The sequence below is a fragment of the Hesperophylax consimilis genome, chromosome 15 (genome assembly GCF_061612785.1).
Source record: "Hesperophylax consimilis isolate HC1 chromosome 15, BYU_Hcon_1.0, whole genome shotgun sequence".
Classification (NCBI taxonomy): Eukaryota; Metazoa; Arthropoda; class Insecta; order Trichoptera; family Limnephilidae; genus Hesperophylax; species Hesperophylax consimilis.
The window spans coordinates 23,553,729-23,578,275 of NC_142850.1; the positions used below are offsets into that span (position 1 = coordinate 23,553,729).

Consider the following 24,547-nt stretch of genomic DNA (forward strand, 5'->3'; position numbering starts at 1 on the left):
TTTTTTTAATGTGTTTGTTATAAAATTTTAGGATTTTAATATCATTCTGATATCTTGCTGATATATTGAATTGAAAATTATTTAACAGAATTACCTTAAAAATTTGTTAAATTTAATAAGTTTTATACATTTGGTCTATTGTGGGTACATTGAATATTGAAAAGAGAATTTCTGTAGAAAACGTAGATGGTTTTTTTCAAGATTACCTTCATTATTATCTCATTATTAAACTATTTTAATTAGATACCATAACATAAGTACGTGCACGACATCGCCGCCCCGCTTTTCCCTGCATAATGCTGCTGCCACACGCAAAGCTCACATCAAAAGTTAATGTACAGCGCATCATCTTTTCTACCGACACACGACGCTATCAAATATTTCTTCCTATGGTAGGAGAGGGGGTCAGTTGAATTCGAGAGCGGCCGAGGAACATAATTTCATCTGTCAAAGTGACAACTTTACTTACTGACAGCTTGAGCACGTTTTAGAAATGGATGATACTTGTCGCCTATTGCTGGATCTGTTGGACAGCTCATCCTCAGATGATGATGCCGCCAACTATATAATTATAAATGCTATTTATAAACTTTTTAGATTTTAAACAATCTGCGCGTAAAGTCGATTTCCAAAAATGTCGAAGGCAAAGGCGGCAAGGACCAACACCAGGGCAGGGAACGAGAAGAGAGCACGAGAGCTGACGAGAGCAAACCAGATTACCCAGGAAAACAATTGAAAACAATTGAAAACAATCAACAAACGAACAAACTAGAAGCTTCTCTATGTAGGTATCAGGCCGTCCAACTTTATCAAAAAACCGAATGATATTACCATATAAACATACTGAGTTAAAAATATGATTAATTTTGAAAGGGCGAAAATTTGTTTACTTCAAATTCAAATATTGATTATATTTATATTTTAAATATATGTTAAGTATGTTTGCCAAATAAAGTTTTTTATGTTTCTAAATTTACTAGCACACATGACGATATGAGCTAACATAATAAATAAGAAATGCATTATTAGGCTGCTTATGTCATGGCTGTCAAAGGGAACACGGAACTTAGTCGGTAGCTCCGTAATTTTTTATGTTTCTAAATTTACTAGCACACATGACGATATGAGCTAACATAATAAATAAGAAATGCATTATTAGGCTGCTTATGTCATGGCTGTCAAAGGGAACACGGAACTTGGTCGGTAGCTCCGTAATTTTTTATGTTTCTAAATTTACTAGCACACATGACGATATGAGCTAACATAATAAATAAGAAATGCATTATTAGGCTGCTTATGTCATGGCTGTCAAAGGGAACACGGAACTTAGTCGGTAGCTCCGTAATTTTTTATGTTTCTAAATTTACTAGCACACATGACGATATGAGCTAACATAATAAATAAGAAATGCATTATTAGGCTGCTTATGTCATGGCTATCAAAGGGAACACGGAACTTAGTCGGTAGCTCCGCAATTAAAATGACCCCCTCTCCTTTTTACGGCGGAGAGGGGGACGCATAACTTTTCAAATATCGCGTCGGGAGCGGTTACGTAAAATAAATTCGGTTAGCGAAGTTCAGAACCACACTTATAGCGCGTTATCTTTTTACGTGTGTCGGGTCTGTATGGGATTGTATGGCGAGCGCTATTGTGCTTTATATTATCTGTTGATGTGAGCTTTGCGTGTGGCAGCACCTTTAGTTGAAATCTATCTGGTAACGGAGCACTCCGCTCAGTCTGTATTACAATCAGTACACACTAGTCGGTAAGTCAGTAAGTCAAATAGACATTAGTTCCAGCCAAAAGATAAGTTGCATCAAATCGTTTTTAAGCGAATTGTTCACTTGTGTGACTTCAATTAGTTTGGATGTAATTTAAAGTGCCAAAGTTCGAAATTTTTCGAATTTTTCATGACATTGTTTTAATTGTATGGTGATGCTGTGATTCTTCGGCGTGTTATCAAAGTGATTTCATTCTTAATGATGGATTTTGTTGGTGATACTTTAATTCTAAATTGAAATTATCGATAAAGGTAATATTTTTCAAGTTTTTAATATAATTTCTTTTTACGTATTATTTATTTAGGTTTGAAGTTAGCCGCAATCATTCATTGATTATAGGAAATTCTCTGAAATCTAAATTCAAGATCCCGAGATTGATTTTATCATTTTTTTTCTAGTGTAATGTTTTAATCTAATTCAACTTCAAATTTTCATATTTATGAGTTGTTTTCATACAAGGTTTTTTTGGAAGAACAGAGTGAGCGACAAAAATTAATCTCTCGGATTCTTTTGGTTTTTTGTTTGTTTTCCGTGCATGATGTAAACCTCTAATTTAAAATGAAAATTGATTCCTTGTGAACAATTTGAATGAATGCTTTGAGTTTTGAGAAATAATAAATTAGGCAAAATGCAAATAATATTTCATTGAAAGGTTTTGTAATGTAGGTATATTTTTGAGAATATACATAGTGTTCGAAAACTGGAGGTACATGCGGGAAAATGGTTAATTGGTTAACATATCTATGGAGAATCAGAAACGGATCTTTATTTATTTATTCAAACGCCATATAATGGCTTTTACAATACAATGATAATCGAATTAAACAGGATAATAATTGCAATAAATTAAAGAACAATTAATATTTAAACAAAAACACGTGCAGTAAGCCAATGCATTATTCAAAAGAAATATATACCAGTGTAACAATAGTTGAACTACTTTACACTAGGTTTGTATAAGACCTTTCATAAGTCGAAGTATGAGGTGTCTAAGATAATAGTCAGTAGTGAGTTTATTGTTACCCACAAAGTCAATTGTACTTGGAATAGCTGAGTAGGCATCGCAACTTTCACAATTCAGGGCTGTTAGCCATTCAATGATGAATAAGAAATAATAATTTTTAATAAAATAATACATATTTTAGCTAAAACTATAAGATATAAAGGAGCCATGCAGAAGAATATTATCATTACTGACTTTGATTATTGTGTTTGAGTATGTTATTATAGCCTTCTTATAACTATATTCCGTGCAGTTGAACACATCTACTGTTGAGCACATAAATATTTAACACATAAGCTGTGAGTTCTGGTTTTTTCCATCTAAGGCAGATAAAATCAATCAGTAGATGCCTTCCCTCTGTCTAGCAATGTCACTCATAAATTCGTTCGTCGTCTCACGTATAGACTATTGCAATAGTGCATATGCCGGCCTAGCTCAGAAACAAATCAATAGAATCCAATCAGTTTTTAATTCTGCGGCGAGAATGATGTTTGGTGAATCTGTATTGTCGTATAAACCCACTTCTAAGGGATCGCCTTCACTGGCTTCGATGCCCTGAAAGAATAGAGTTTAAGAACAGCTTAATGACCTTCAAAGCATTACAAGGAATGGCGCCAGCATATATATCTGAACTATGTGTCCGACAAAACTTAAGCAATAGACAGCTTACTCTAAGGTCAGCAGATCTAGATGTTAGTAATCGTCTAATCGAAGTTTCTAGGTCAAATCGATCCGTTTACTATGATCGTTCTTTTAGTGTAACAGGCCCGCTCATCTGGAATAGACTTCCCTCAGCTGTTACTAATCTCCAGAATTTGGCTGAATTTAAACGGGCTTTAAAAACAAAATTATTTAAAAAATCTTACCATTCGTAAATCTTAACTTCTTTTCAATATTTTATAATAATCCATATTCCAAAACTTCCGGTAATTGTTGGGTTTCGGTTGTCTCCTTATTGTACCTTTTTAAAATGTCTGCTCAGAAAATTCTCATTTTTGAGCACAAACTGCCTCCTGTTTTATATTATGTTTTAGTTTGAATATTCTTGTTTTGTCCTGTCCTGCTGTTATTTTTATTCTAAGTTTTGTAATCACTTTGTATAAACAGTGTATTTAGTGCTATAACATTATATCTGTATTGGGTAAGGCACACTTAGGAATAATTTTATGAACCACTAATACTGAATTACCATTTTCAAGTTTGTTATAGTAAAGCGCACTTGAAGTGAAATGACGCTGAACTGCGTTATGTAAATTCCATGTTATTATTATTATTATCTACTTCTTCTAAGAAAACATTGCCAACTGCATGCAATCAAGGTATAAGCGAGCATCTAAATGACTCATTCCTGATATTTTTGTTGCAATTAAATTATTTTCTTAATCTTATTCTACAAATCTAACTAGATTTCTCGTATTGTCTCGTAGGACTGTTATGGCGGAGTCCCTCAGCAGATGTTGGCTACTTCTTGCACTTCTTCACTGTTCATTCCAACAAGTCAGGTGAGCCTCAAAATATTATTGAAAATTTTGTCAAGGCCAAAACTCCACAAATAATAGTTGCAAAAGGAATACGGCATGTCAGCTTGCCGGTTGTCGCGGAGCTACTTTTATTTGATTCACTCGATCGTGTCATGTCTTCCTCGGGCTTCTCCAACTTTTCTACCATCCACTTCGCAATTCTATATCCTAATCAGCTAAAATTACGGTCGTATCCTAATCTGCCATATTACATGCGAAAAAATATGTAATGTTAGTTAAATTTCAAGAAAATAAATTTACAAAAAATGAAAAGGTAGTGGGTAATGATAATATAAAATTTACTGTCGGATTATCCCTCGGGGAGGCCGCCGCATCTTCATCTGCATCCATCGCTCATTAATTAGGGAGGTGAACCACGAAAATGACTTTGGTTGACTTTTTTACAGCTTTGAACTTTGAGCTGTAAGATTGGAGAATAAATTTGTGAGCTTTTAGATTTTATTTTTGAGCTTTTAGCTTTGAGTTATGATTTTTGAGACTTGAGATTTGAGCTTTTAGTTTGAGCTTTGAGCTTTGTGATTTGAGAATTGAGTAGTGAGCGTTTAGCTTTTAGTTTAGAGTTTCCAGCTTTGAGCTTTAAGTTTGTGCGTTTTATCTCTGAGTGTATACCTTTGAAGAAGTATATTTGGCACCTGGTTTTTAGAATTCATACTTTTCATATTTTCATGTTTCGAGGTCAATTGTGCAAAATTTCATCAGTCTCGGAATAAAACTATAGATTTTTATAAAAATCAAATCTATGCCACCCGCTCGCTACAAACACAAAGACACTCCCCTTTAATCTTAACAGATAGATAGATAGAAGACATCATTCAATTACCGTGGCGCGAATTGTATATCGAGAATGGTAGTAAGTTGACCATCGTACATTAGCTTCATCATTGGTGTTATGATTGTGAGTTGTGCGAATGGCTCACTTCCTCTTTGGAATTATTATGTTAAGTGCACCATCAATGTGCATGTGGTGCACTATCAAATTGATCGCTTCCTCTTTAAAGCGAAACAAGACAAATAACGGTATTCTCCAGGCTCACATTTTAATTCATTCTGACGAATCGGTACGGATAATATTAATGTTTTTTAGAACAATCTCTACGAATTTAAGTTATTTATACTCGTTTATCAGATTAATAAAAACAGTACTTTACGATTAAAATGTATTATGTAACATAATTATGTTAATTAACAATATTATGTAACATAACGATTAAAATGTATTATGTAACATAAACCTATGGAAATACCAATTTTCTAGGACTTCTAGGGCAAATTCGACCGTATCCGACCGTTCATTACACCGGACTGCGCGCCGTATATTTTAACAGTGGACGCTTCTCTACTCTACATAAAATGAATGAATTCTTTAAACACAAAAGCAATTAACATTTTCAGAAGTAAAATTATTCAGGATGTCCGCCATCTTTTAAAGTTTATCAGCAGAGTTCATTTTTCAGTGCGCAAAACCTACCGCGCAGTTGGTTACAATCAGAACCCCTTTAAGCATTTTGGTTCGTTTTTTCCGTTTCTTTCTCGATCGTTTGCAATCAGAGAACAGCGCATACACACCTACATGTGTTTTACATTTACCCCACACAGGAGGCCCTGAAGAAAATATTTTCCCTCAGGGACTATGTTATATTTGGGGATGCTTGTGATGAAATAGGTTCCCCCCCCCCCCCCAAAAGAAAATGTTATTTAATGAAAGCTAAACCTCAATTACGTAGAAATCATTACACTAGAGACACCTAGCGAATATTATTGGACTAACCACAGGAAACTGTAATTAGAAAAAGAGGCGTTTTAGTAGGATGTGTCTATCCAGATTTATGATTAAAATTAACCAATCATAGAGGGCTTTTGACAGAACAAAGGAGAAATCTACGTTATTTATTAACCTGGGAACGAAAGCATCGAGTTGAAGGGTTAATGTACTATAAACTAAACACATTCACATGGGGACTTCATTGGTCGAAAACTTTCGGTGTAAGAAACGAAGAAAGATTGATACAAATGGAAAAAAGGATTGATTGTCATTTAAAATCGAATAAAGTATCATAGACTGTTATCTGGGAAGAACAAGAAACTTTTAATAAGTGAAATTAACGCGTGACGGTAGAGTAGACTCAGGAGAACCTGGAAAAACTGTGTAGAGAGGTGAAAACAAAACAAAACAAAGTGATTTATTTAGAGTTTGGGATGATGGAGGGAAACTACACCTACAGATAAATAATAAACACACACAATCGATATGCAAATTTGAGAAATTCGTACTAGAAAATTGCCAGTCAAGGAACAAAAGGTTTTGGATCGGTGAGATTGAATACAATGGCCTGATTCATAAATACATATATTTATATTGAGATAAACAATACAAGACCCACGATCATTAGGCAGACGATTAAGCTGAAATTAAGCAATTAAAATAACACAGAATATATGTGACTGTTTATATAAAACCAAATATATTAAATTGACAGGCAGACACATTAGCTAGGATTGATGACTGGAGTACTAAAATTTCATGATAATGGCTCCATATTAATAAAAAATTAATGACTATTTTTGAGAGAACAAGATGCAATACGGGTAACACCTTAATATTTAATTACTTTACAGTGGCGAACCGGTGAAAAGGGGCAAAAATAATGTTCATTTCAGGTCTAATGACATTAAGGTGGATAAAGATTTGAGATATTTAGAAGTACTGCCTTGTACGTTTAAACTGAGATAATGCATAAGGATATAAATGAAAACATTTGAGCTCTGTTTTCTAAGTGAAATTTTAATAGAAAGTTTGGTCTTGGAATAAAGGTCGCATACAGACCGACAGATTGGCAAGAACTGGAATATACACGAAAATAACAGCATTATGAAACTGATTTCGGCTAGATACGACAAAAATACAGTGATGGGAGGGTTTTCGCACATCATATGAGCGTGGAGACAAATTTAAAGTGCCATAATAACCAGAGAAAGGTGGGAAATAAAGGTAAACACTAATAAACATGATTGGATTGGGGGAATCCAGTTCAAACATGAACTTGCCTGCTAAGACAGGAACAATAGTGACTGAATTATGAAACGCAATCCCGAAAAGAACAAAAATTAGAGGGAAAATTCTTTAGAATTCTTCTTTAGAATTCTTCAGTATTGTCGCGACAGAAGACCGTATCGCATCGCTATGTCGTGTAACTCATGTAATATAATTATAAACGAGTGTCTTACGTTCATTCAAAACAAGGCAGACACTCTGGATGAGATTGCAATTACACAATTATGCATCTCTACTTACTCCGAAGAGGAAATAAAGGAGGCGAAAACTATCCTGTTTGAAAAGCTTCCGGATAAACGTACTTTGCGGAAAGGAGATGACAGAATCAGCCGAGACCTCCAGGACATCCTGAGAGCATTGAAGGAGACCGATCCTGATAAACTACCAGTGTTCGCTGCTAAACAATTGCATAAATTGCCTCCTATCAATTTCGACAGCATAGATGTGTCCAAACTCCTTAAGGAACTCAATGCACTGAAAACGGAAATAACTCATATAAAAACCGAACTAAAAGATTCATCGACCACAAAAAATGAAGACATAAAACAAGAACTGACACTAATAAGAGAACAAATTGCAAATATTCAGGTCCCAAACAAACAAAGTGACTTAACTGGGAATTCGGAAGTAATTATTAACCTTTTTTTTTTTTATATATACAATAATATTATTATTGGGTTTATAAAAACAGTTTATATTTAAACAAGTTCTGCTGTGTAATTATTATTACGCGTGACAGCTGTTTCGCCCTCTAAAGGCATTATCAAACTGTGGGTAGCCCACTTACAGACGATACATTTATATTATTTCTATGTAGGTATTTTAATTTAAATTACTGATTTCTTAATTGATTTCTGTGTAAAAATGTTAGAAATTATTGATGGTTATTACCCTAGTAAAGTTTCCCCAATTAGTGTAATGTTTAAATTTGACTGAATGTCTTAATGTTAGTTATTCCCAAACGATGACTCATAGGGTTATTTTAATAGTATAATTAAGTACTTCAATGTGCACTCGTATTTGCACTAGGTTTGAAGATATCTAGTAGGGGTGAACGAATTATATTGGTTTGTTCATTAATTAGAATAGCTTTCGGATTATTAGAATATTTGTTAATTTCTAACTGCTCTAAAAGATTCAGTTTACGGCCTTTATTTTGTACGTGTAACGGAGTTGGTTTATTATTATCGTTAAGTGAGTGATTTTCATCTAGGAGATGTTTGGCAAATTGAGATTGCATTTTATTATTATTTTTAAAAGATCTTATATGTTCTTTGAACCTAGTGTTAAAGGACCGACCCGTTTGTCCAACATAAACAGCGTTGCATTCGTCACACTGGAGTTTATAAATGCCACTATTTTGTAATTTGAGTACCTTACTTTTCGAGTTTTTAAGAGATGATCCTAAGTTGTTATTTGTGCGGAAGGCAATATCTAAGCCACATTTTTTGAGGACTTTGGCAATTTTATTAGATGTCTGTCCGATGAATTCTAAACACCCGAATTTATTATTCGTCTTATTATTAGTCGCTGGGTAAATTAATTTAAGGTTTTTTTTGTGTTTATTATTATTAATTATTTTTTCGATGTCTCTACCCTTGAAGCCATTATTTTTAGCAATAGTTAGGATTGTATTTTTTTCCTTCTCGTATGCTTTCTTGTCGAGTGGGATGTTAGTAAGCCTATGTACCATTGAGTGGTAGGCAGATAATTTATGTGACCATGGATGTAAAGATTTATAATTAATGGTCGTATCTGTAAACGTAGGCTTACGGAAAATTTCGAACGTATGTTTATTATTTTCTCTACCGATTGTTAGGTCTAAAAAATTAATTTTATTATTACACTCTCTTTCAACCGTAAAGCAGATTTTACGGTTGATGGAGTTAGCAAATGTGACAAAAAGATCTAATTGTCTGTTGGTGCCTTTCCAACAGACCAAAATGTCGTCAACATAACGAACATAGTAAATGATGTGTTTGCTAAAGATTGAATTTAAAATTTGTTTTTCAAAAAATGTGGCTTAGATATTGCCTTCCGCACAAATAACAACTTAGGATCATCTCTTAAAAACTCGAAAAGTAAGGTACTCAAATTACAAAATAGTGGCATTTATAAACTCCAGTGTGACGAATGCAACGCTGTTTATGTTGGACAAACGGGTCGGTCCTTTAACACTAGGTTCAAAGAACATATAAGATCTTTTAAAAATAATAATAAAATGCAATCTCAATTTGCCAAACATCTCCTAGATGAAAATCACTCACTTAACGATAATAATAAACCAACTCCGTTACACGTACAAAATAAAGGCCGTAAACTGAATCTTTTAGAGCAGTTAGAAATTAACAAATATTCTAATAATCCGAAAGCTATTCTAATTAATGAACAAACCAATATAATTCGTTCACCCCTACTAGATATCTTCAAACCTAGTGCAAATACGAGTGCACATTGAAGTACTTAATTATACTATTAAAATAACCCTATGAGTCATCGTTTGGGAATAACTAACATTAAGACATTCAGTCAAATTTAAACATTACACTAATTGGGGAAACTTTACTAGGGTAATAACCATCAATAATTTCTAACATTTTTACACAGAATTCAATTAAGAAATCAGTAATTTAAATTAAAATACCTACATAGAAATAATATAAATGTATCGTCTGTAAGTGGGCTACCCACAGTTTGATAATGCCTTTAGAGGGCGAAACAGCTGTCACGCGTAATAATAATTACACAGCAGAACTTGTTTAAATATAAACTGTTTTTATAAACCCAATAATAATATTATTGTATATATAAAAAAATAAAATGGAGTTCTACAAATTAAACTTAATAACAATAAATAATTATTAACCACTCAATTGTGGGTAAGTCACGATTTCCAGATAGTAAACAAATACCGACGGGCGGCGCATCCTGCTTATCGACTGGTTCTAGTAATGCAGTGTCAACCACACACACAAAGACAATGAACGAACACACTACAAATAGTCCAGTGCAGCCGGGAATGAACTTCGCACACGCTTTAAAACAAAATAATAAACAGGTATCGCGTGACCGCGGTCCGCGGCCTCGGCCTCCTGCGGAAGATGAGAAAGGATTTACATTAGTAACTAGAAAACCCAAACGCAACTTGAGAGGAAAAGCAACCTCAACGACACTGAAGTCGGCAGATTTAATTACGTCAATTTATATTTCACGGTTCACATTGGAAACTACAGAGGACGACGTTAAGACCTACCTTGCAGATAATGGTCTCGAAAATACTAAGATCGAAAAAATTAAGCCTTACCGTCCCACGCCATTTAACACCTTTAAACTTTCTGTAAAAGCAACTGAAGGGCCGAAATACCTGGTGGAAGAACTATGGCCGGAAGGAATTGTATTCCGTAAATATATAGAATCGCGTACATCAACCAAAAATCAAAATGACAACCGATAAATTAAGAATTATTTCGATTAACTGCAGATCGGTCCGTAGCTCCGAAAAATTTATTCACGATCTCTGCGAATCATATGACATTATACTAGTCCAAGAAACGTGGCTACTCCCAACCGAGATTGAATTTTTATCTAATATTCACCCGCATTTCAATAGCTTGGGCACCTCTGCCGTCAATATAGCTAACGGTCCCCTACTAGGTCGGCCGTACGGCGGAGTGGGGATAATATACAAGCAAAACTTAAGGGTTACCACAATCCCGATGGACAATTGTCGTATGGCCGGAATCGAGGTGAGTCTAAATACTGAAAATTTAACCATCTTCACGATCTATATGCCGACTTGCTTAACTGACAACTTTGTGGATTTTACCAACTGCCTGGCCTCCTTACAAACGATCATTGATGACAAAGATTATATCAATTCAATTATTATCGGAGACTTCAACGCTAATCCCGACTCACTCTTTGGAATAGAGCTAAAATCTTTTTGTCAAGAATTCGAATACATTTGTGCCGACACCGAAATTTTACCTGAGAATTCTTACACATACGTCAGTGACGCGCATAGTACTACCAGGTGGTTAGACCACTGTCTAGTTACAAACAATATTTACAAACAAATTATCGATATGAAAATACATTACGATGTTGATTGGACTGACCACCGACCCCTCGAAATAACTTTAAATACGAATGGAATAGTAACATCGGAAGTATTTTCATCTATATTAAGGGATCCAGCATTATGGAATCCGAAAAATATACGTGATATCGGAATTTACAACTCATGTTCGCAAACTTATCTAGCTAAAATCAACCCAAAAAATACATCTCTTGAGGACGGTGGCAACCCTGAACGTGCCAAAATAAAACACCTCTACGGATGTATAGTACAAGCATTACGAGACAGTGCCGCTAGTATATTTAGAAATACTACTACACCAAAATATAAGCAAGTTTGTGGATGGAATGAATTTGTCGCAGACAAATACGAACAATCAAGACAAGCGATGCTCACCTGGATTGATAATGGGAGACCGCACAATGGTCCCATCGCCGAGGATAGAAGGACAAGGCGTGCCGCCTTCAAAACAGCTCTAAAACAATGCCAAAAGAATTCGACACAACTCCAGATGGATAAAATAGCAGCGGACTTAGATAATCGGGACTTCAAATCATTTTGGAACAAGTCTAATAAAATGTTGAACATGCGTTCCATAGTTTCGTGCAACATAAACGGAGAAACAAATCCTGAAGTAATTGCCAATATTTTCAAAAAACATTTCGCGACTACTACGCCGACCATCTCCTCAAACGAAACGCATTTGAACGCCTATGATGATATTGACCCCATAGTCACTGCAAACATGGTGAAAACCGCCATTAAAAACATGAAATCCCGAACATCAGCAGGACATGACGGCTTAAGTATCGAACACGTCAAACATGCAGGGGTAGCGATTCTGAAACTACTGGCAACATTGTTTACCGATATCATAAAGAGTGGTTATCTACCCAAAGACATGACAAAGACAATCATAATACCGATAGTAAAATCTAAACTGACAGACATAACTTTACAGGAAAATTACAGACCGATATCCATCGCCACAGCGACCGCCAGAATATTTGAACGAGTTCTCTTAGACCAAGTCGGACCCCAATTGAAAACGAAAGACAATCAAATGGGTTTCAAAACAGAATGCTCCACGGACTCAGCCATATTCTGCGTAAAACGGACGCTGGAATACTACAGGAAAAGAAAAACAACAACTTACGCATGCTTTTTGGATCTTAGTAAGGCATTCGACAGAGTTTCCCACCCCCTACTATGGAAAAAACTAAAGGAAAGAGGGATACCATGGAAAGTGGTAAAAATTCTCGAATCATGGCATCGTCAACAGGAAAACCTTGTAAAGTGGAAAGATGGATTCTCAGAACCCTATTTCTTGAAAAGCGGGGTCAGACAGGGTGGATGTATGTCCCCAGTACTGTTCAACTTATACATGGACGTATTAACCCACAGGTTAAACAATGCTGGAGTGGGCTGCCACATCGGAGGTCTATGTGTTAACAATATGAGCTACGCAGATGATATGGTTCTGATGGCACCGTCAATACGGGGATTAAGAATTCTCCTGAAAATCTGTGAGGAATTTGCTCACGAAACCAACATGATCTATAATGCGAAAAAAACAGCACTGTTGGTCATAAAACACGGGGAAGGCCCAAAAAACATTCCCCCAGTCTTTTTGAATGGTGAGATTCTGAAAACAGTAGAAACCACAAAATATCTAGGACATATCATCAACAACAAGTTAACGGATGATGAAGATATTGACAGGCAGAGGCGTGTACTGAGTATAAAATGTAACATGCTCAGTAGAAGATTCCGGCGCTGTAGTCCACGAGTGAAAAGGACGCTCTTCTTAGCCTTTTGCACCACCCTGTACACATGCGAGCTCTGGGCTAATTTCAAGAAAAGAACAATGGAAAGGCTTCGGGTTCAATATAATAACGCTTACCGATTGATGTTCGGACTCCCCAGGCACTGCAGTGCCTCCTCGATGTTAACAGAAGGGCGAGTTCCAGGATTTACAGATCTGTTAAGAACCAGGATTGCAGGACTGAGGGAATGGATAAACCATTCCAGAAACACTATTATCATAGAATCCCGTCTGACTTCAGGATCGAGCATTGAAGACCATTGGAGAAAGATACTTGCTCCCACAATCTTAGATCCGTTGGATTCCCGTGCTTCTCTGCTTTAACTTAATTTCATTTTTAATTTTTTAACCTCTTTTTATTTATTTTATTTATGTTACTCTATGTAAATATTATTTGTACTTATCTCATCTATGGGATGTGTGGGATTGCACTAACCTCCCCACATCCTGGAATAAAGAATTTATTATTATTATTATTATTATTTAGAAAATAAAGAATTAGATAAGAAACGTTGAATGTGAAGTGTGCATATGGAATACTGTAATGGACTGATTATATTACCAGAAAATAAACGAAATCAAGTACAGCTAGAAAAACACATTTAACCTTACAACGAACTCTATGAAAATAATTAAAGGATACTGATCCAGCCCTGCAACTACAGAAAGCAAAGACAAGAAATTTGGGGCGTCACCGAGATATGTGTCGTCCGAATAAGTGACAAGATTTAATTAATCGAAATTAGTGGCAGATATGTTCAAATTTACGAGTTGATTAATGATCTAATTGTCTGAAAGATGAAATCGACTTAAGTCATTTTGGTATTGAAGACAGTATAAAAACGAGTGCACAGCAGTTTTCGGGAGAGTTCTTCGGGAGTTTTGCGGAGCTTGGAAGTGCGGAAGGTGCGATTACGCGTGTGTGTACGTCGAATCAGGTAATTAATAAGTCCCTGAACTTAGAGAATTTTGTGAAAAGTAAAAAGTATTAAATTCAGTTTTCTAAATTCCTTTGAAAATCCCATCAGTGAAGTTTTAATAAGTCAGTTTTAATTTAATTAAACAGTGTTAATAAAATAGAGTTTGAATTCAGTGATTTTCAATAAAAGTTAAAAAGTGTTAAATTCTGTTTTTTTAAATCTCTTTGAAAATCCCATCAGTGAAATCTTATAATAAAATCGAGTTTAAATTCGGATCGAACCTTCTACAAGCTTCCATTTTTTCAAAGACAATAACAAGCACTATTTCGTTCTCTTTCTGACATAAAAGAAATAATTAATTTTTAGATGAGAGGAAGAGAGATATATGCAATGTGCGGTCGTTCTGGGACAAATATGGTCTTAGGAGAGTATAATGCGCGCACGGCATTTGGGACTGTTTGGGTCTTAGAAGGTCCCAAGGGTTAAGAGTGTTAAGTGAAAAGTGCTAAAAAGTGAATGGTGAATTATTTAAATTCTGAAATATTTATTTCATTCAAAGTGAAAAACATTTAAATTCAATTTAAGTGTTGTATCGGAAATCTAAAGTGAACGTGATTGCGAATTGATATTTAAAAATAGATTATGATTTTGTATGAATTTTGTTTAAAAATATGAATAGTAAATACTTACATCTTAGTTTAAAGAGAAACACAATTTAGACAGTTCGAAAAGAAATAATTATAATTACTCATACCTTTGTTCTAAAGTAACAGTTCGAAAGAAAAAATAACAATGATTGGATTTGAGTTAATTTAATATCTTTGTGGTTTTATTGTTCAGTTAAAATAAGTGTGAAGAGAATTCGGGAAGTATTAAAAAAAAGTGAAAATGATAAAAAATAAATATTGTCTCTTTGGTTAAAAGTAATAATAAAATAAATTTAAAAATAAAGGATTCATCGGATACTTTAAAGTTAAGGTTAAAATTAAAATAAACATTACCTCTTTGTCTTAAAATAGTGGTTCGGGAAAAATAACAATAATTACTCTCCTTTGTTTCAAAATAAAAGGAGTAATAATAATATGACTAGTTTAGATTTTGTATAAATAATAATATTAAATATTTTATCATTGTTTGCGATATCTTTTGGAAAATAATAACCTCAGTCCTTACGTCAATCAACATTTACGAAAACTAAATCAATACCTTAAAGCCGCGGTCAAATGAAAAAAAAGGTAGTCACGAATAAATTTAATTAGACTACATTCTAAACAGCAAGTAGGTAGGATGTGGAACCTTGATCGCAAATTTCGATGTAAACCCGAATGGATTTATTTGCATGAACGATCAGGGTAGGTGAGTCAAAAATAAATCAAAATATTAAAAAAATTCAGAAATCAAAAGACAACGTTCCTGAGAGCCAAGAGGGGAGAAAAGTCATGAGGGACAACGTTCCTGAAAGCCGAGGAGGGATAAATCAAAAAAATTCAATTTTATAATATTTTGTATTTTATATAACAGGTTATGAAATCGGTCCGTGTCTGGTTGCGATATTTCAGCAAACTAGATCCATCCCAAGAGTTAGGTACATATGATACCTATTACATGGTACCACTTTCTATCACTACACATATAAAGATGTATATATCACGAATTCCTATTATCACACTTGTGTCAAGCACAAATACCTACTTCAAATACCTATTACCACGTTCGTGTCAAAAACAAATATTTACTTCTAAATATCCTTTCGAAATTAGGTAGACCTTATTTACCTACATGTACTATGACAATCCAAAATGATAATGAACGATTGGTCTTCTAAACTATCAGCTGATAGTAGATATTACGTCACTGATAACAGATACATATATAACCCACAAGGAATTCATAAGAACTGTGATGAAAGGTTTAAATCATAGTGAAAAAACAGATAAACCATAGCTGCAAAAAAATATACAAATTATTTATGAAAACCGTCATTCTAGCGACATCTGTTGATTTAAAAAGTAATTCAGTTTGCTTGCAATAGGCACCTGTAATAGTTGGAATTAAATCAAGGTTCCGGGACGAAAGCAGAGAGGTCGTAAAATCGTCTAAGATGAGAAAGGAACCCCCTATCTAGGCCTGAAAATAAATATTGAAGGGTGTCAGCCAATAAGATCTAAACGAAAGCTATAAAATTTTGAGTAACCAATCAGTGAACGGAAAGGCGTGTGTCTACGGAAGACAAAAGAAATGAACTTTGGACCCGGCGATAAAAAAAGATAAGTAATGGCTTCTTCTTTCCCACAAAAATTAGAGGTAAATGCACTATAGAGTAAACATCGACGTTCAAGGGAAGGAGTCCTGGGAATGTTTACAATAACTGAGACATTTATGAGGTATCGAACCATTGAAATCGAGGGCTTTGGAAGTTTTACAAGTTGTAAAGCACACACACAAAAATGCAATGAAAAAATTATAAACGTGATAGTATAAGAGAGGGCGGAAAAACTTAGGGAAATTACTGGCAGAATTTTCAACTGTAGTACAATTATTTATGATAGAAGGAGGGTGTCAAGTTCGATAAAAATCGTACTAAAGAGAGGTGAGAGTTTTGCAAACAATGGAAACTAATCGTTATCAATTTAAGATGAAGCGGACATATTGGTATCAATTTTGAATGAAAATCTCGCAAAAAAAACAGACATTTTAGAAAAGTGCGGCGACCGAATGGAAGGATAATACAGAGATTTTGAGCTGCTACAAAGGTCCTAGGGACTTGAAAATTGAGTATCAGAGAAGGCAATAAAACTAAACATATAGCGATAGATTAAATTCAGGAAACGTAGGCATTTTACATGATTATCAGGGTAGATAGATATTAGAGTTACACAAGACTGCAGAAAAAGTGACATGAGATAAAAGGTTGACAGTCTTATGTGTATTTCAGAGGATAAACAATCGAAATTCGAACATGATTCTTATTTACGTTAAGGTGATAAGCCATTAGAAAAGCGATTTACTTTAACGTTGGGCTTATGAGATATTTAGATAAGGCAAAAGAGATTAAAACTAATGGCTCTAAAATTAAATTAAATTTACGACCGTAATACATAAATTCAAGACGTAAACAGATGTCCAGACGTATAATTTATGTGAAATGTTGTATGACAAAGATAGAGGATGGGGCGGAGATTGGGTCAGGCAATAAAAGTGACAGATATACCAGAGTCAAATTAGGTATATCTCCCATAGAAATGTGGAAAACTATATATTAATTAATAATAAATGAAGTATGAAATTTTCCAGGAGACCACACACATCGGGAAAAGTGAAGAAAAGATAAAAGAAAGGGTAAAGAACGGAGATAAGAAATGATCCATGTGGAGAAAAGCGATACAATTCGAATTTATCCGTGAAATTAATAAATACGACTTGGAAAATGAGTAATTATAGAGTTATGAGAAATAACATAAGAATAAAGAAGAAATTGTGCAAGAAAACGTCGCGGATAAAAGAAAATCCAAAAAGATAAGGAAAAGCTCAAGTCTGCGACATAAAGAGAGAAAGTACTGGTGAAAATGGAAAAGCTCATATAGGTGACAATGAAATTAAGTAGAATTTGGATAAATCGAAATTCAAAACTGCATAGTAAAGATTTCGACATGGATTTAAGCATTTTTCACACGAGGTGCATAAAATTGAGATCTATATATATGTTATTGAGGACGGACCTATCGCAAATTGAGAAAAAAAAGGAACACAAAACCATGATATTTTAACTACATATTGTATGGACCGTAGCACAAAGGGGAACTGGGCATTTAACGCAGGCTCACCCGATTCGGACCCTATTAAGTTAGCGACGTGAGATAAAAATTAACCGCCACCCAAATCCGGACAACAGAAGATCGTATGTAGAAACGATCGAAATTAGGGGAAGGGATGTTCGGATTTGCGAGTTGTTAAAAGATAGAATTGATTATCAAATGAAATTCAGATACGTCTTTTGGAACCTGAGAAGGGTATAAAATGGCGGTGCAGACCAGTTTTCGGCAGTCAGTCGAGGTTTTTGAAAACGGAGTTTACGTCGCAGTACTACGTCTATTGGTAAAATTCTAGTGAAATAGTCTAAGTGTTAAATTTTTAACAAGTCTAAGTATTAAATTTTGAACAAGTCCCTGGACTTAGAAAGTTTTGTGAAAAGTTAGAAATTTTAAATTCAGTTTAAATTCCTTTGAAAATCCCATCAGTGAAGTTTTGTTGAGTCAGTTTAATTTGGTTAAACAGTGAAAATAAATATAATTTAAACTCAGTGCTTAAAAAGTGTTAAGTGAAGTGCAAGAAGTGATTACTGAATTAAAAATTAAATCAAAATTTAAAAATAATTATTTCATTCAAGGTGAAATTTAAAATTCGATTGAGAGTTTTGTCGTTCATCTAGAGTGGATGTGCTCGTGAATTGATATTTATAAATAGATTATAATTTAACATCAATTTGGATAAAAAAAAAAAAAATTATAGTAATAAACATTTACATCTTAGTTTAAAATAAACACAATTTAAACAGTTCGAAAAAGAAATAACAACAAATGCTCAAACCTTTGTTCTAAAAGTAACAGTTCGAAAAAAATTTAATTTATTAAGAATCGAGTTAATTAAAAGGTTGCGCAATTCGGAAAAATTTTCTTATAAATTTATATAAAAAGAAATTTAGAATCAATAAATTGATCGATTAAAACCCATCGTGCGCATACCGACCGTGTTAAAAGTGTTTGTCGTTCTAATCGGAATTTTAAACATCAAGCCACTATTTCGAAAAAGAATTTGAGATAGCTATCACTCAAAGCCTAAACTAGAAAGGTGTTATTAAATCAACGGGTTTTCTGGATTAGGATTTCGTTCGGAAGAAAAATTAATTATCAGCTAATTTATATGATTCAAGCAAGAATAAAATATTACATAGGAATAAATAGTCAAAGGATTTATTTGAAATTAGTCGGAAAATACAGTTAATTAGGTAGTTTTTCTTCATCAAGGTTGTTGTGTACCACCCAACCGGAAATACCTTGATTGGGGTAAGTTTTCCTTTTATAAATAGTTTTCAGGTCCCCGGGAGACACAGAAGGGCTGTGAAGTGGAAGTATATCAATTGAATATTAAAGTAAAAACAACAAAAAGGAATTACACACTAATAGATGTAATATTTGTATTTATCTATATAAAAAAAAATAAAGTAATATATTGTATATAAAGAATATATATATATATATGAGTAATGTATGTGCCTACTGGTATATATATATTTATCATTTAATCAGAATATCGAAATGGTAGCGATCTTAGATACCTACCTGAGGACATATCTATTTTATTGAAAAGGAAAATATGTATTTATTAATATTCAAGACTATGTAGAATCATATATTTTATATTTATTTATTAATATATGTAATCTTATTTAACGTATTTTGACAATCGAGATATGTGTACTTATATATATATATATATATATATATTTGTATTTATTTTTCACCTGACTTCTAGTAAATTTACTAAATTCGGAAAATGAAATAATAGTCTAACTTCAAAAAAGGAATTAAAAATATTTTAATTAATAATGCACAATAAAAGTAAAGAGGCACAAGTGACTTCTAAGGAATTTTAAAATAAACAAATCTCACATTTAGGTTAGTGTGTCAGGAGATGTTTACATTATTTGTTTACAAATAAAAACGTACGGGGAACTGGGTCAACTGCATAGTTTGAAAACGACCTTGGCCGCAACTAGATAATCATCAGGATGTCATTGTGCAATGTGGAGCGATTTGGGTCATTCACAAATGCCTATCGTTCACAAACGACAATGAAAAATCACGGGTTAGCAAGATTTATATCGAAAAAATTACATGAAACATTTAAATACCATTGATTAGATAGTCGCATAGATTTTTATTAGTTACCTGAAACAGCTGGAAGCTGCGTGCTTACAAATACCTAGCATTCACAATCGACAATTGAAAAATCACGGGTTAGTAAGATTTATATCGAATAATTATACGAAACATTTGAATATTATTGATTGGGTGCTCATACAGACCCCCATCAGTTGCCTGAGACAATTGAGAGTCGTGTACCCTCTTATGTGGCAATCAATTACATGAAACAGTTGAAAAATCACGGGCTAGGATGAACAAAATCTAGTGTTGAATCCTGAGGAAAGAAAATACAGTTCATCAGATAGGAGGCAGTGGTCGCTCCTACAACAAGACCATTAACCAATCCAAATAGAGATGACGATTCTCTTAAATAAAAACGTCAAAACCAAACAAAAAGCCTGGAGTTCGATAGCTCTCCAAAACAAACTATCAATAAGATTTTATTTTACTAGTATTTATTCGTATAACCTTATTCTTACGTATATATTCGGTTACCAAACCTAGGACTTCGCAGAGTTCTTGGCACGAGATCCGAGCTTGGGATGCGAGGTAAATAGCCTTGTATTGCAAGTTATAAACCTTTCCCAAAAACGTATGTATACATATATATCTTCTTATGTACTGTTTACTGGAGGATGCGGACCTGCATACAGCTTGCATTTTAGGTCTTCTGGACCATTCTCGCATTTTCTCTTAAACGTGGAATGAGGATTCACGACCCGTAAGTCCACACTTACCGTGAGTATATGATTGTATATAGGACGAAACCGGTTCGCCCTAAGTAAATTGTAGTCCAAGGAGGAGTCGGAATTTGGGGGTATCGGGACCCGAGGGGAAACTTGAAGGCAGTGCATGATGACGTGGAAGGTTCATTGGGACGCGGTGACTTAGGCACCAATCAATGAACCGTGTCAAAAGATTGTGCGAATTTCTCGTTGACCCACGATCATCTCGTTTACTTGCAGGAGGAAGGAGCCAAATTATGCCAGCAAATGGGCTATTCCGAGTTCGTCAAATATGCAATTAACTAATTACATTAACCTACTAAATCAATCTTTACATGTACCTTATAGCAGCAGAATCATAAAGGAGTGGCGCCAAACAGACACAAGAGTTTACCAAAATCAAATTTACTAACAATTAACCATTTGAGTTATATTTAATCACCTGTTCAAATAAACATGTATAATATCTTTTATCAGCGTTTAACTACGACTTTGTTAGGGTGCAGGGAATCAGAATAATTACAATAGGAAAGTTAGCTCATTCAGAGAATTTATTTAAGTTTAGGTTTGCAATGGAAAGATCAACTCAATTTTGAAACTCAACGCCTCGATCAGAACCAAGAGGGTTTTCACAAAAATGAAGGTAATTAAAATCCTATATCATAAATCAAAAAAATTACACAACGTTTGATGGAATTTAATTATATAAATACGGAAATATTTGCGTTCAAGTTCGTAAATAACGTATTAATTAGTTAAGTACATATGTCTATTAAGATATATAGTACAAGAGAGCCTTAAGTAGCTTTCTGTAGATATCAAAGAAATTAAGGGTCCAATTTTCATGGAGGCTTATGTGTTGTAGGGAGGAATTTTCCATCCCTGCGAACACATATGTAAAGCCTTAGAGAAAAAAAATTTAAATATCGGTCATAGCCAAGAGAGAAGAAAATTTTATATTGTTTTTAAACAAATAAAAGAATGGCGAAAAGATGGAGAATATTACAGGCCTAAAATAGGTCAAAGTCCCCTTAACACTCCCGCACCGGACGGGGGGAACACACGTACACTAACGAGAGTTTTATGCTATATCTAAGTTGTTTTTTACACCACATACTCTGTAATTTAGGTAATCTTAAAAAACTATTTGGTCATCGATCTGCATTTAAAAAATTTATATTTTATTTCTAGTTTCTTAGATATTAAATAATTTGTACAAAATTCTGGCAAAATTCGTGTCCCCTGCCCCGCACCTCAGCTTAGTAGCATCGGCTAAAATTCCCCCGTCTCTATCCCCACTCCCCGCTCTTCACCGAGAACGATCCAGCGAGCTGCAAACTTGACCGTAAAAGTTGCATTTTATGGAAAGGGCTAACTCCCGGTCGCGTACACTGCACTACTGGTATTTCCTTTTGCGATGCTAAAATGTTCACTTGCCGGACTAAGATCGGCCTGTCTGGGGTGCATCCGGTAAATTTGTCATGTTTAGAGACAACATTAAAATTATGTCTGTCTCTGTTTCTCACATGGAAAGAAATCGGTCAGAAAGAGACACATATTTTGTTTACATTTTTAAGTAATTTGAAGGAACTTGAATAAAAACAGAGTACTATATGGTTACTATAAAAAGTCTATCGCAAACGTGTGTTAAATTGGATATTGGGTTTTAGTTGCTAATTTTCTAAATTTTCGTGGTAAATAATTCTCTGCAAAACCGGACTAGTTTCGCCCTGCTATGGGCATCTTCAGACTGGTAAGTAGTTCATTTATACTTATGAAATGGTGTTTATAAATTAATATCTATTTCAGGGTTGTAAAATATTTATTCTGTACTTAAAATATTAGAATTTATGTAATCAGTCGACATGTATTTATTGCAATTTATTACGGCATATTTACCAATGTTTTAAATTATATCAGAAAATTCTATGGTTTTAATTAATTTGTGTAAAAACCGCACAAGAGCCCCAACAGTCCTAGCCAGTGGCTATGGCATCCCAAATCGGGGTATTTTGTGAGGCTGAAGGTAGTGGGGATGGGGAGGGGGAGGATATGGGAAAGACAAAGGTGGAAGTACATGCATATTCAAATCTAGTTACCATATAGGCTTAAGTCATTTCAAGCAACGTTTGGATTCTACATGGTGGTCTTTTACAAGGGCAATACTGAAAGCATCCCTAAATCCCTCCCTAAACACGAGAATTTCTCAATTAGGGAGGTATTGTTACCACTAATATTATATATTATATATATTGTTTAATTATGTATTATATGTATATTGGTTAATAAATAAATACCTTTTAGGATTTTACTTACTTATGTGTTTTGGGTTAAAACAGATCCTAAAGGACTCTCAATATCAGAAGGTTGTTTTTAATAAAAGAATATTGAAATTCACTGAGTTTATTTGAACACATTGTTATACGCGACAATAAAATTTACATGGACGATTCTAGAATGTAGACGGTAATCTAAAAGGCACAACCAGTCGGGTCCAGCGGGAAATCAAGAATCATTCGGTCGGCTCACTGGCGGACCGTTGTGTTGAACACAGAATGTTGCCATAATAAGGAACTTAAATTAATAATTATTTTGTGCTGTTCGCTGGCAGGTCGCTGGTAGGTACCGTCTACATACTTCGCCCCCAGTTGTTAAACGATATATAAAGTAAGAAACATATAGTAGTATACATGATTTAAAAAGAAAAAAATTATAAAGTTGAGAACTTGTCAGTGATTATAACACACAATTGTACATTTTTAAATTTAATACAACAGGAATTATTTTTTTTAATTATTTTCAACTGTATATCGAAATGTGTTATTTATTATCTCTACATATTAATGGAGATAGTAATATTAAACAAAAATGAAACTGGGTAGTGTCCTCATCCAGTCTGGCATATTCCATTTTTATTTCCATTGTAAACTATTGTTATTACATATATGAAATGCCAAGTAATGTTTACACTTTTCTATAAACATTTGGATAGAATTATCACATAAATTATCACATGTTATATTATATTACTACATTAAAAAATTTTATCATCTGTGAATTTGATATTAAAAAATATAGCCTAAAAGTGCTTAAAATTATACAAGGCTTCAACGCGTAAAGCGTAATTATTTTCAATGCAAGTTGCAATTTCTTCGCTATTTGCGGAATGGTGAAAGTATATAAAAAAAACTTAAAAACTATTAACGCTTGCGGAATATTTTTAAAATTATAAAAAACATGTTTGTACAGTTATATATTTTGGTAATATGTGATACATTGTTTTACATGAACAATATAAGACATATTATTAAGCTATTATATATTTAGGACATTAGCGTGGTGTGACATTTCTAAGTATAGGTATATAAGATTTGCTTATACATATCTAAGTACATAGGTTAGTTAGATCATTTATTTATTTTTTAGGAAAAGAAATGCCTTTTTATGCTTTAAACTGTCCTAATCTGTCTGGGAAATGAACTCTTCGACCAGATTTTGTGGTTCTGATTATTTCTGGTAATACTGGAACAGATGTAGGAACAGATACATTTTCTTCTGCAGGAACAAAAGCAGGTTTGAGGCGGTCTATTGTGACACGCTTAGGTTTTCCTTTTACAGTAATTAGGAATGTTTTTTCATTCCGTTCTTCCACTTTGTACGGGCCTTCGTACGGATTCTGCAGTGGTCTTCTTCCACC

The 24,547-nt window shown here is 34.0% G+C and overlaps 1 protein-coding gene across 1 annotated transcript in view; it reads left to right on the plus strand.

Moving 5' to 3' along the window:
• Positions 1-1,753: 1,753 nt before the first annotated feature.
• LOC149417514 (glutamate-gated chloride channel-like) overlaps positions 1,754-24,547 on the plus strand; it is a 72,901-nt gene continuing 50,107 nt past the window's right edge. Inside the window, exons 1-2 of the mRNA XM_089640356.1 lie at positions 1,754-2,033; positions 4,213-4,287. Coding sequence (XP_089496482.1) covers positions 4,220-4,287 — 68 coding nt within the window. The 5' untranslated portion in view covers positions 1,754-2,033; positions 4,213-4,219. The remainder of the gene's footprint in view (positions 2,034-4,212; positions 4,288-24,547) is intronic.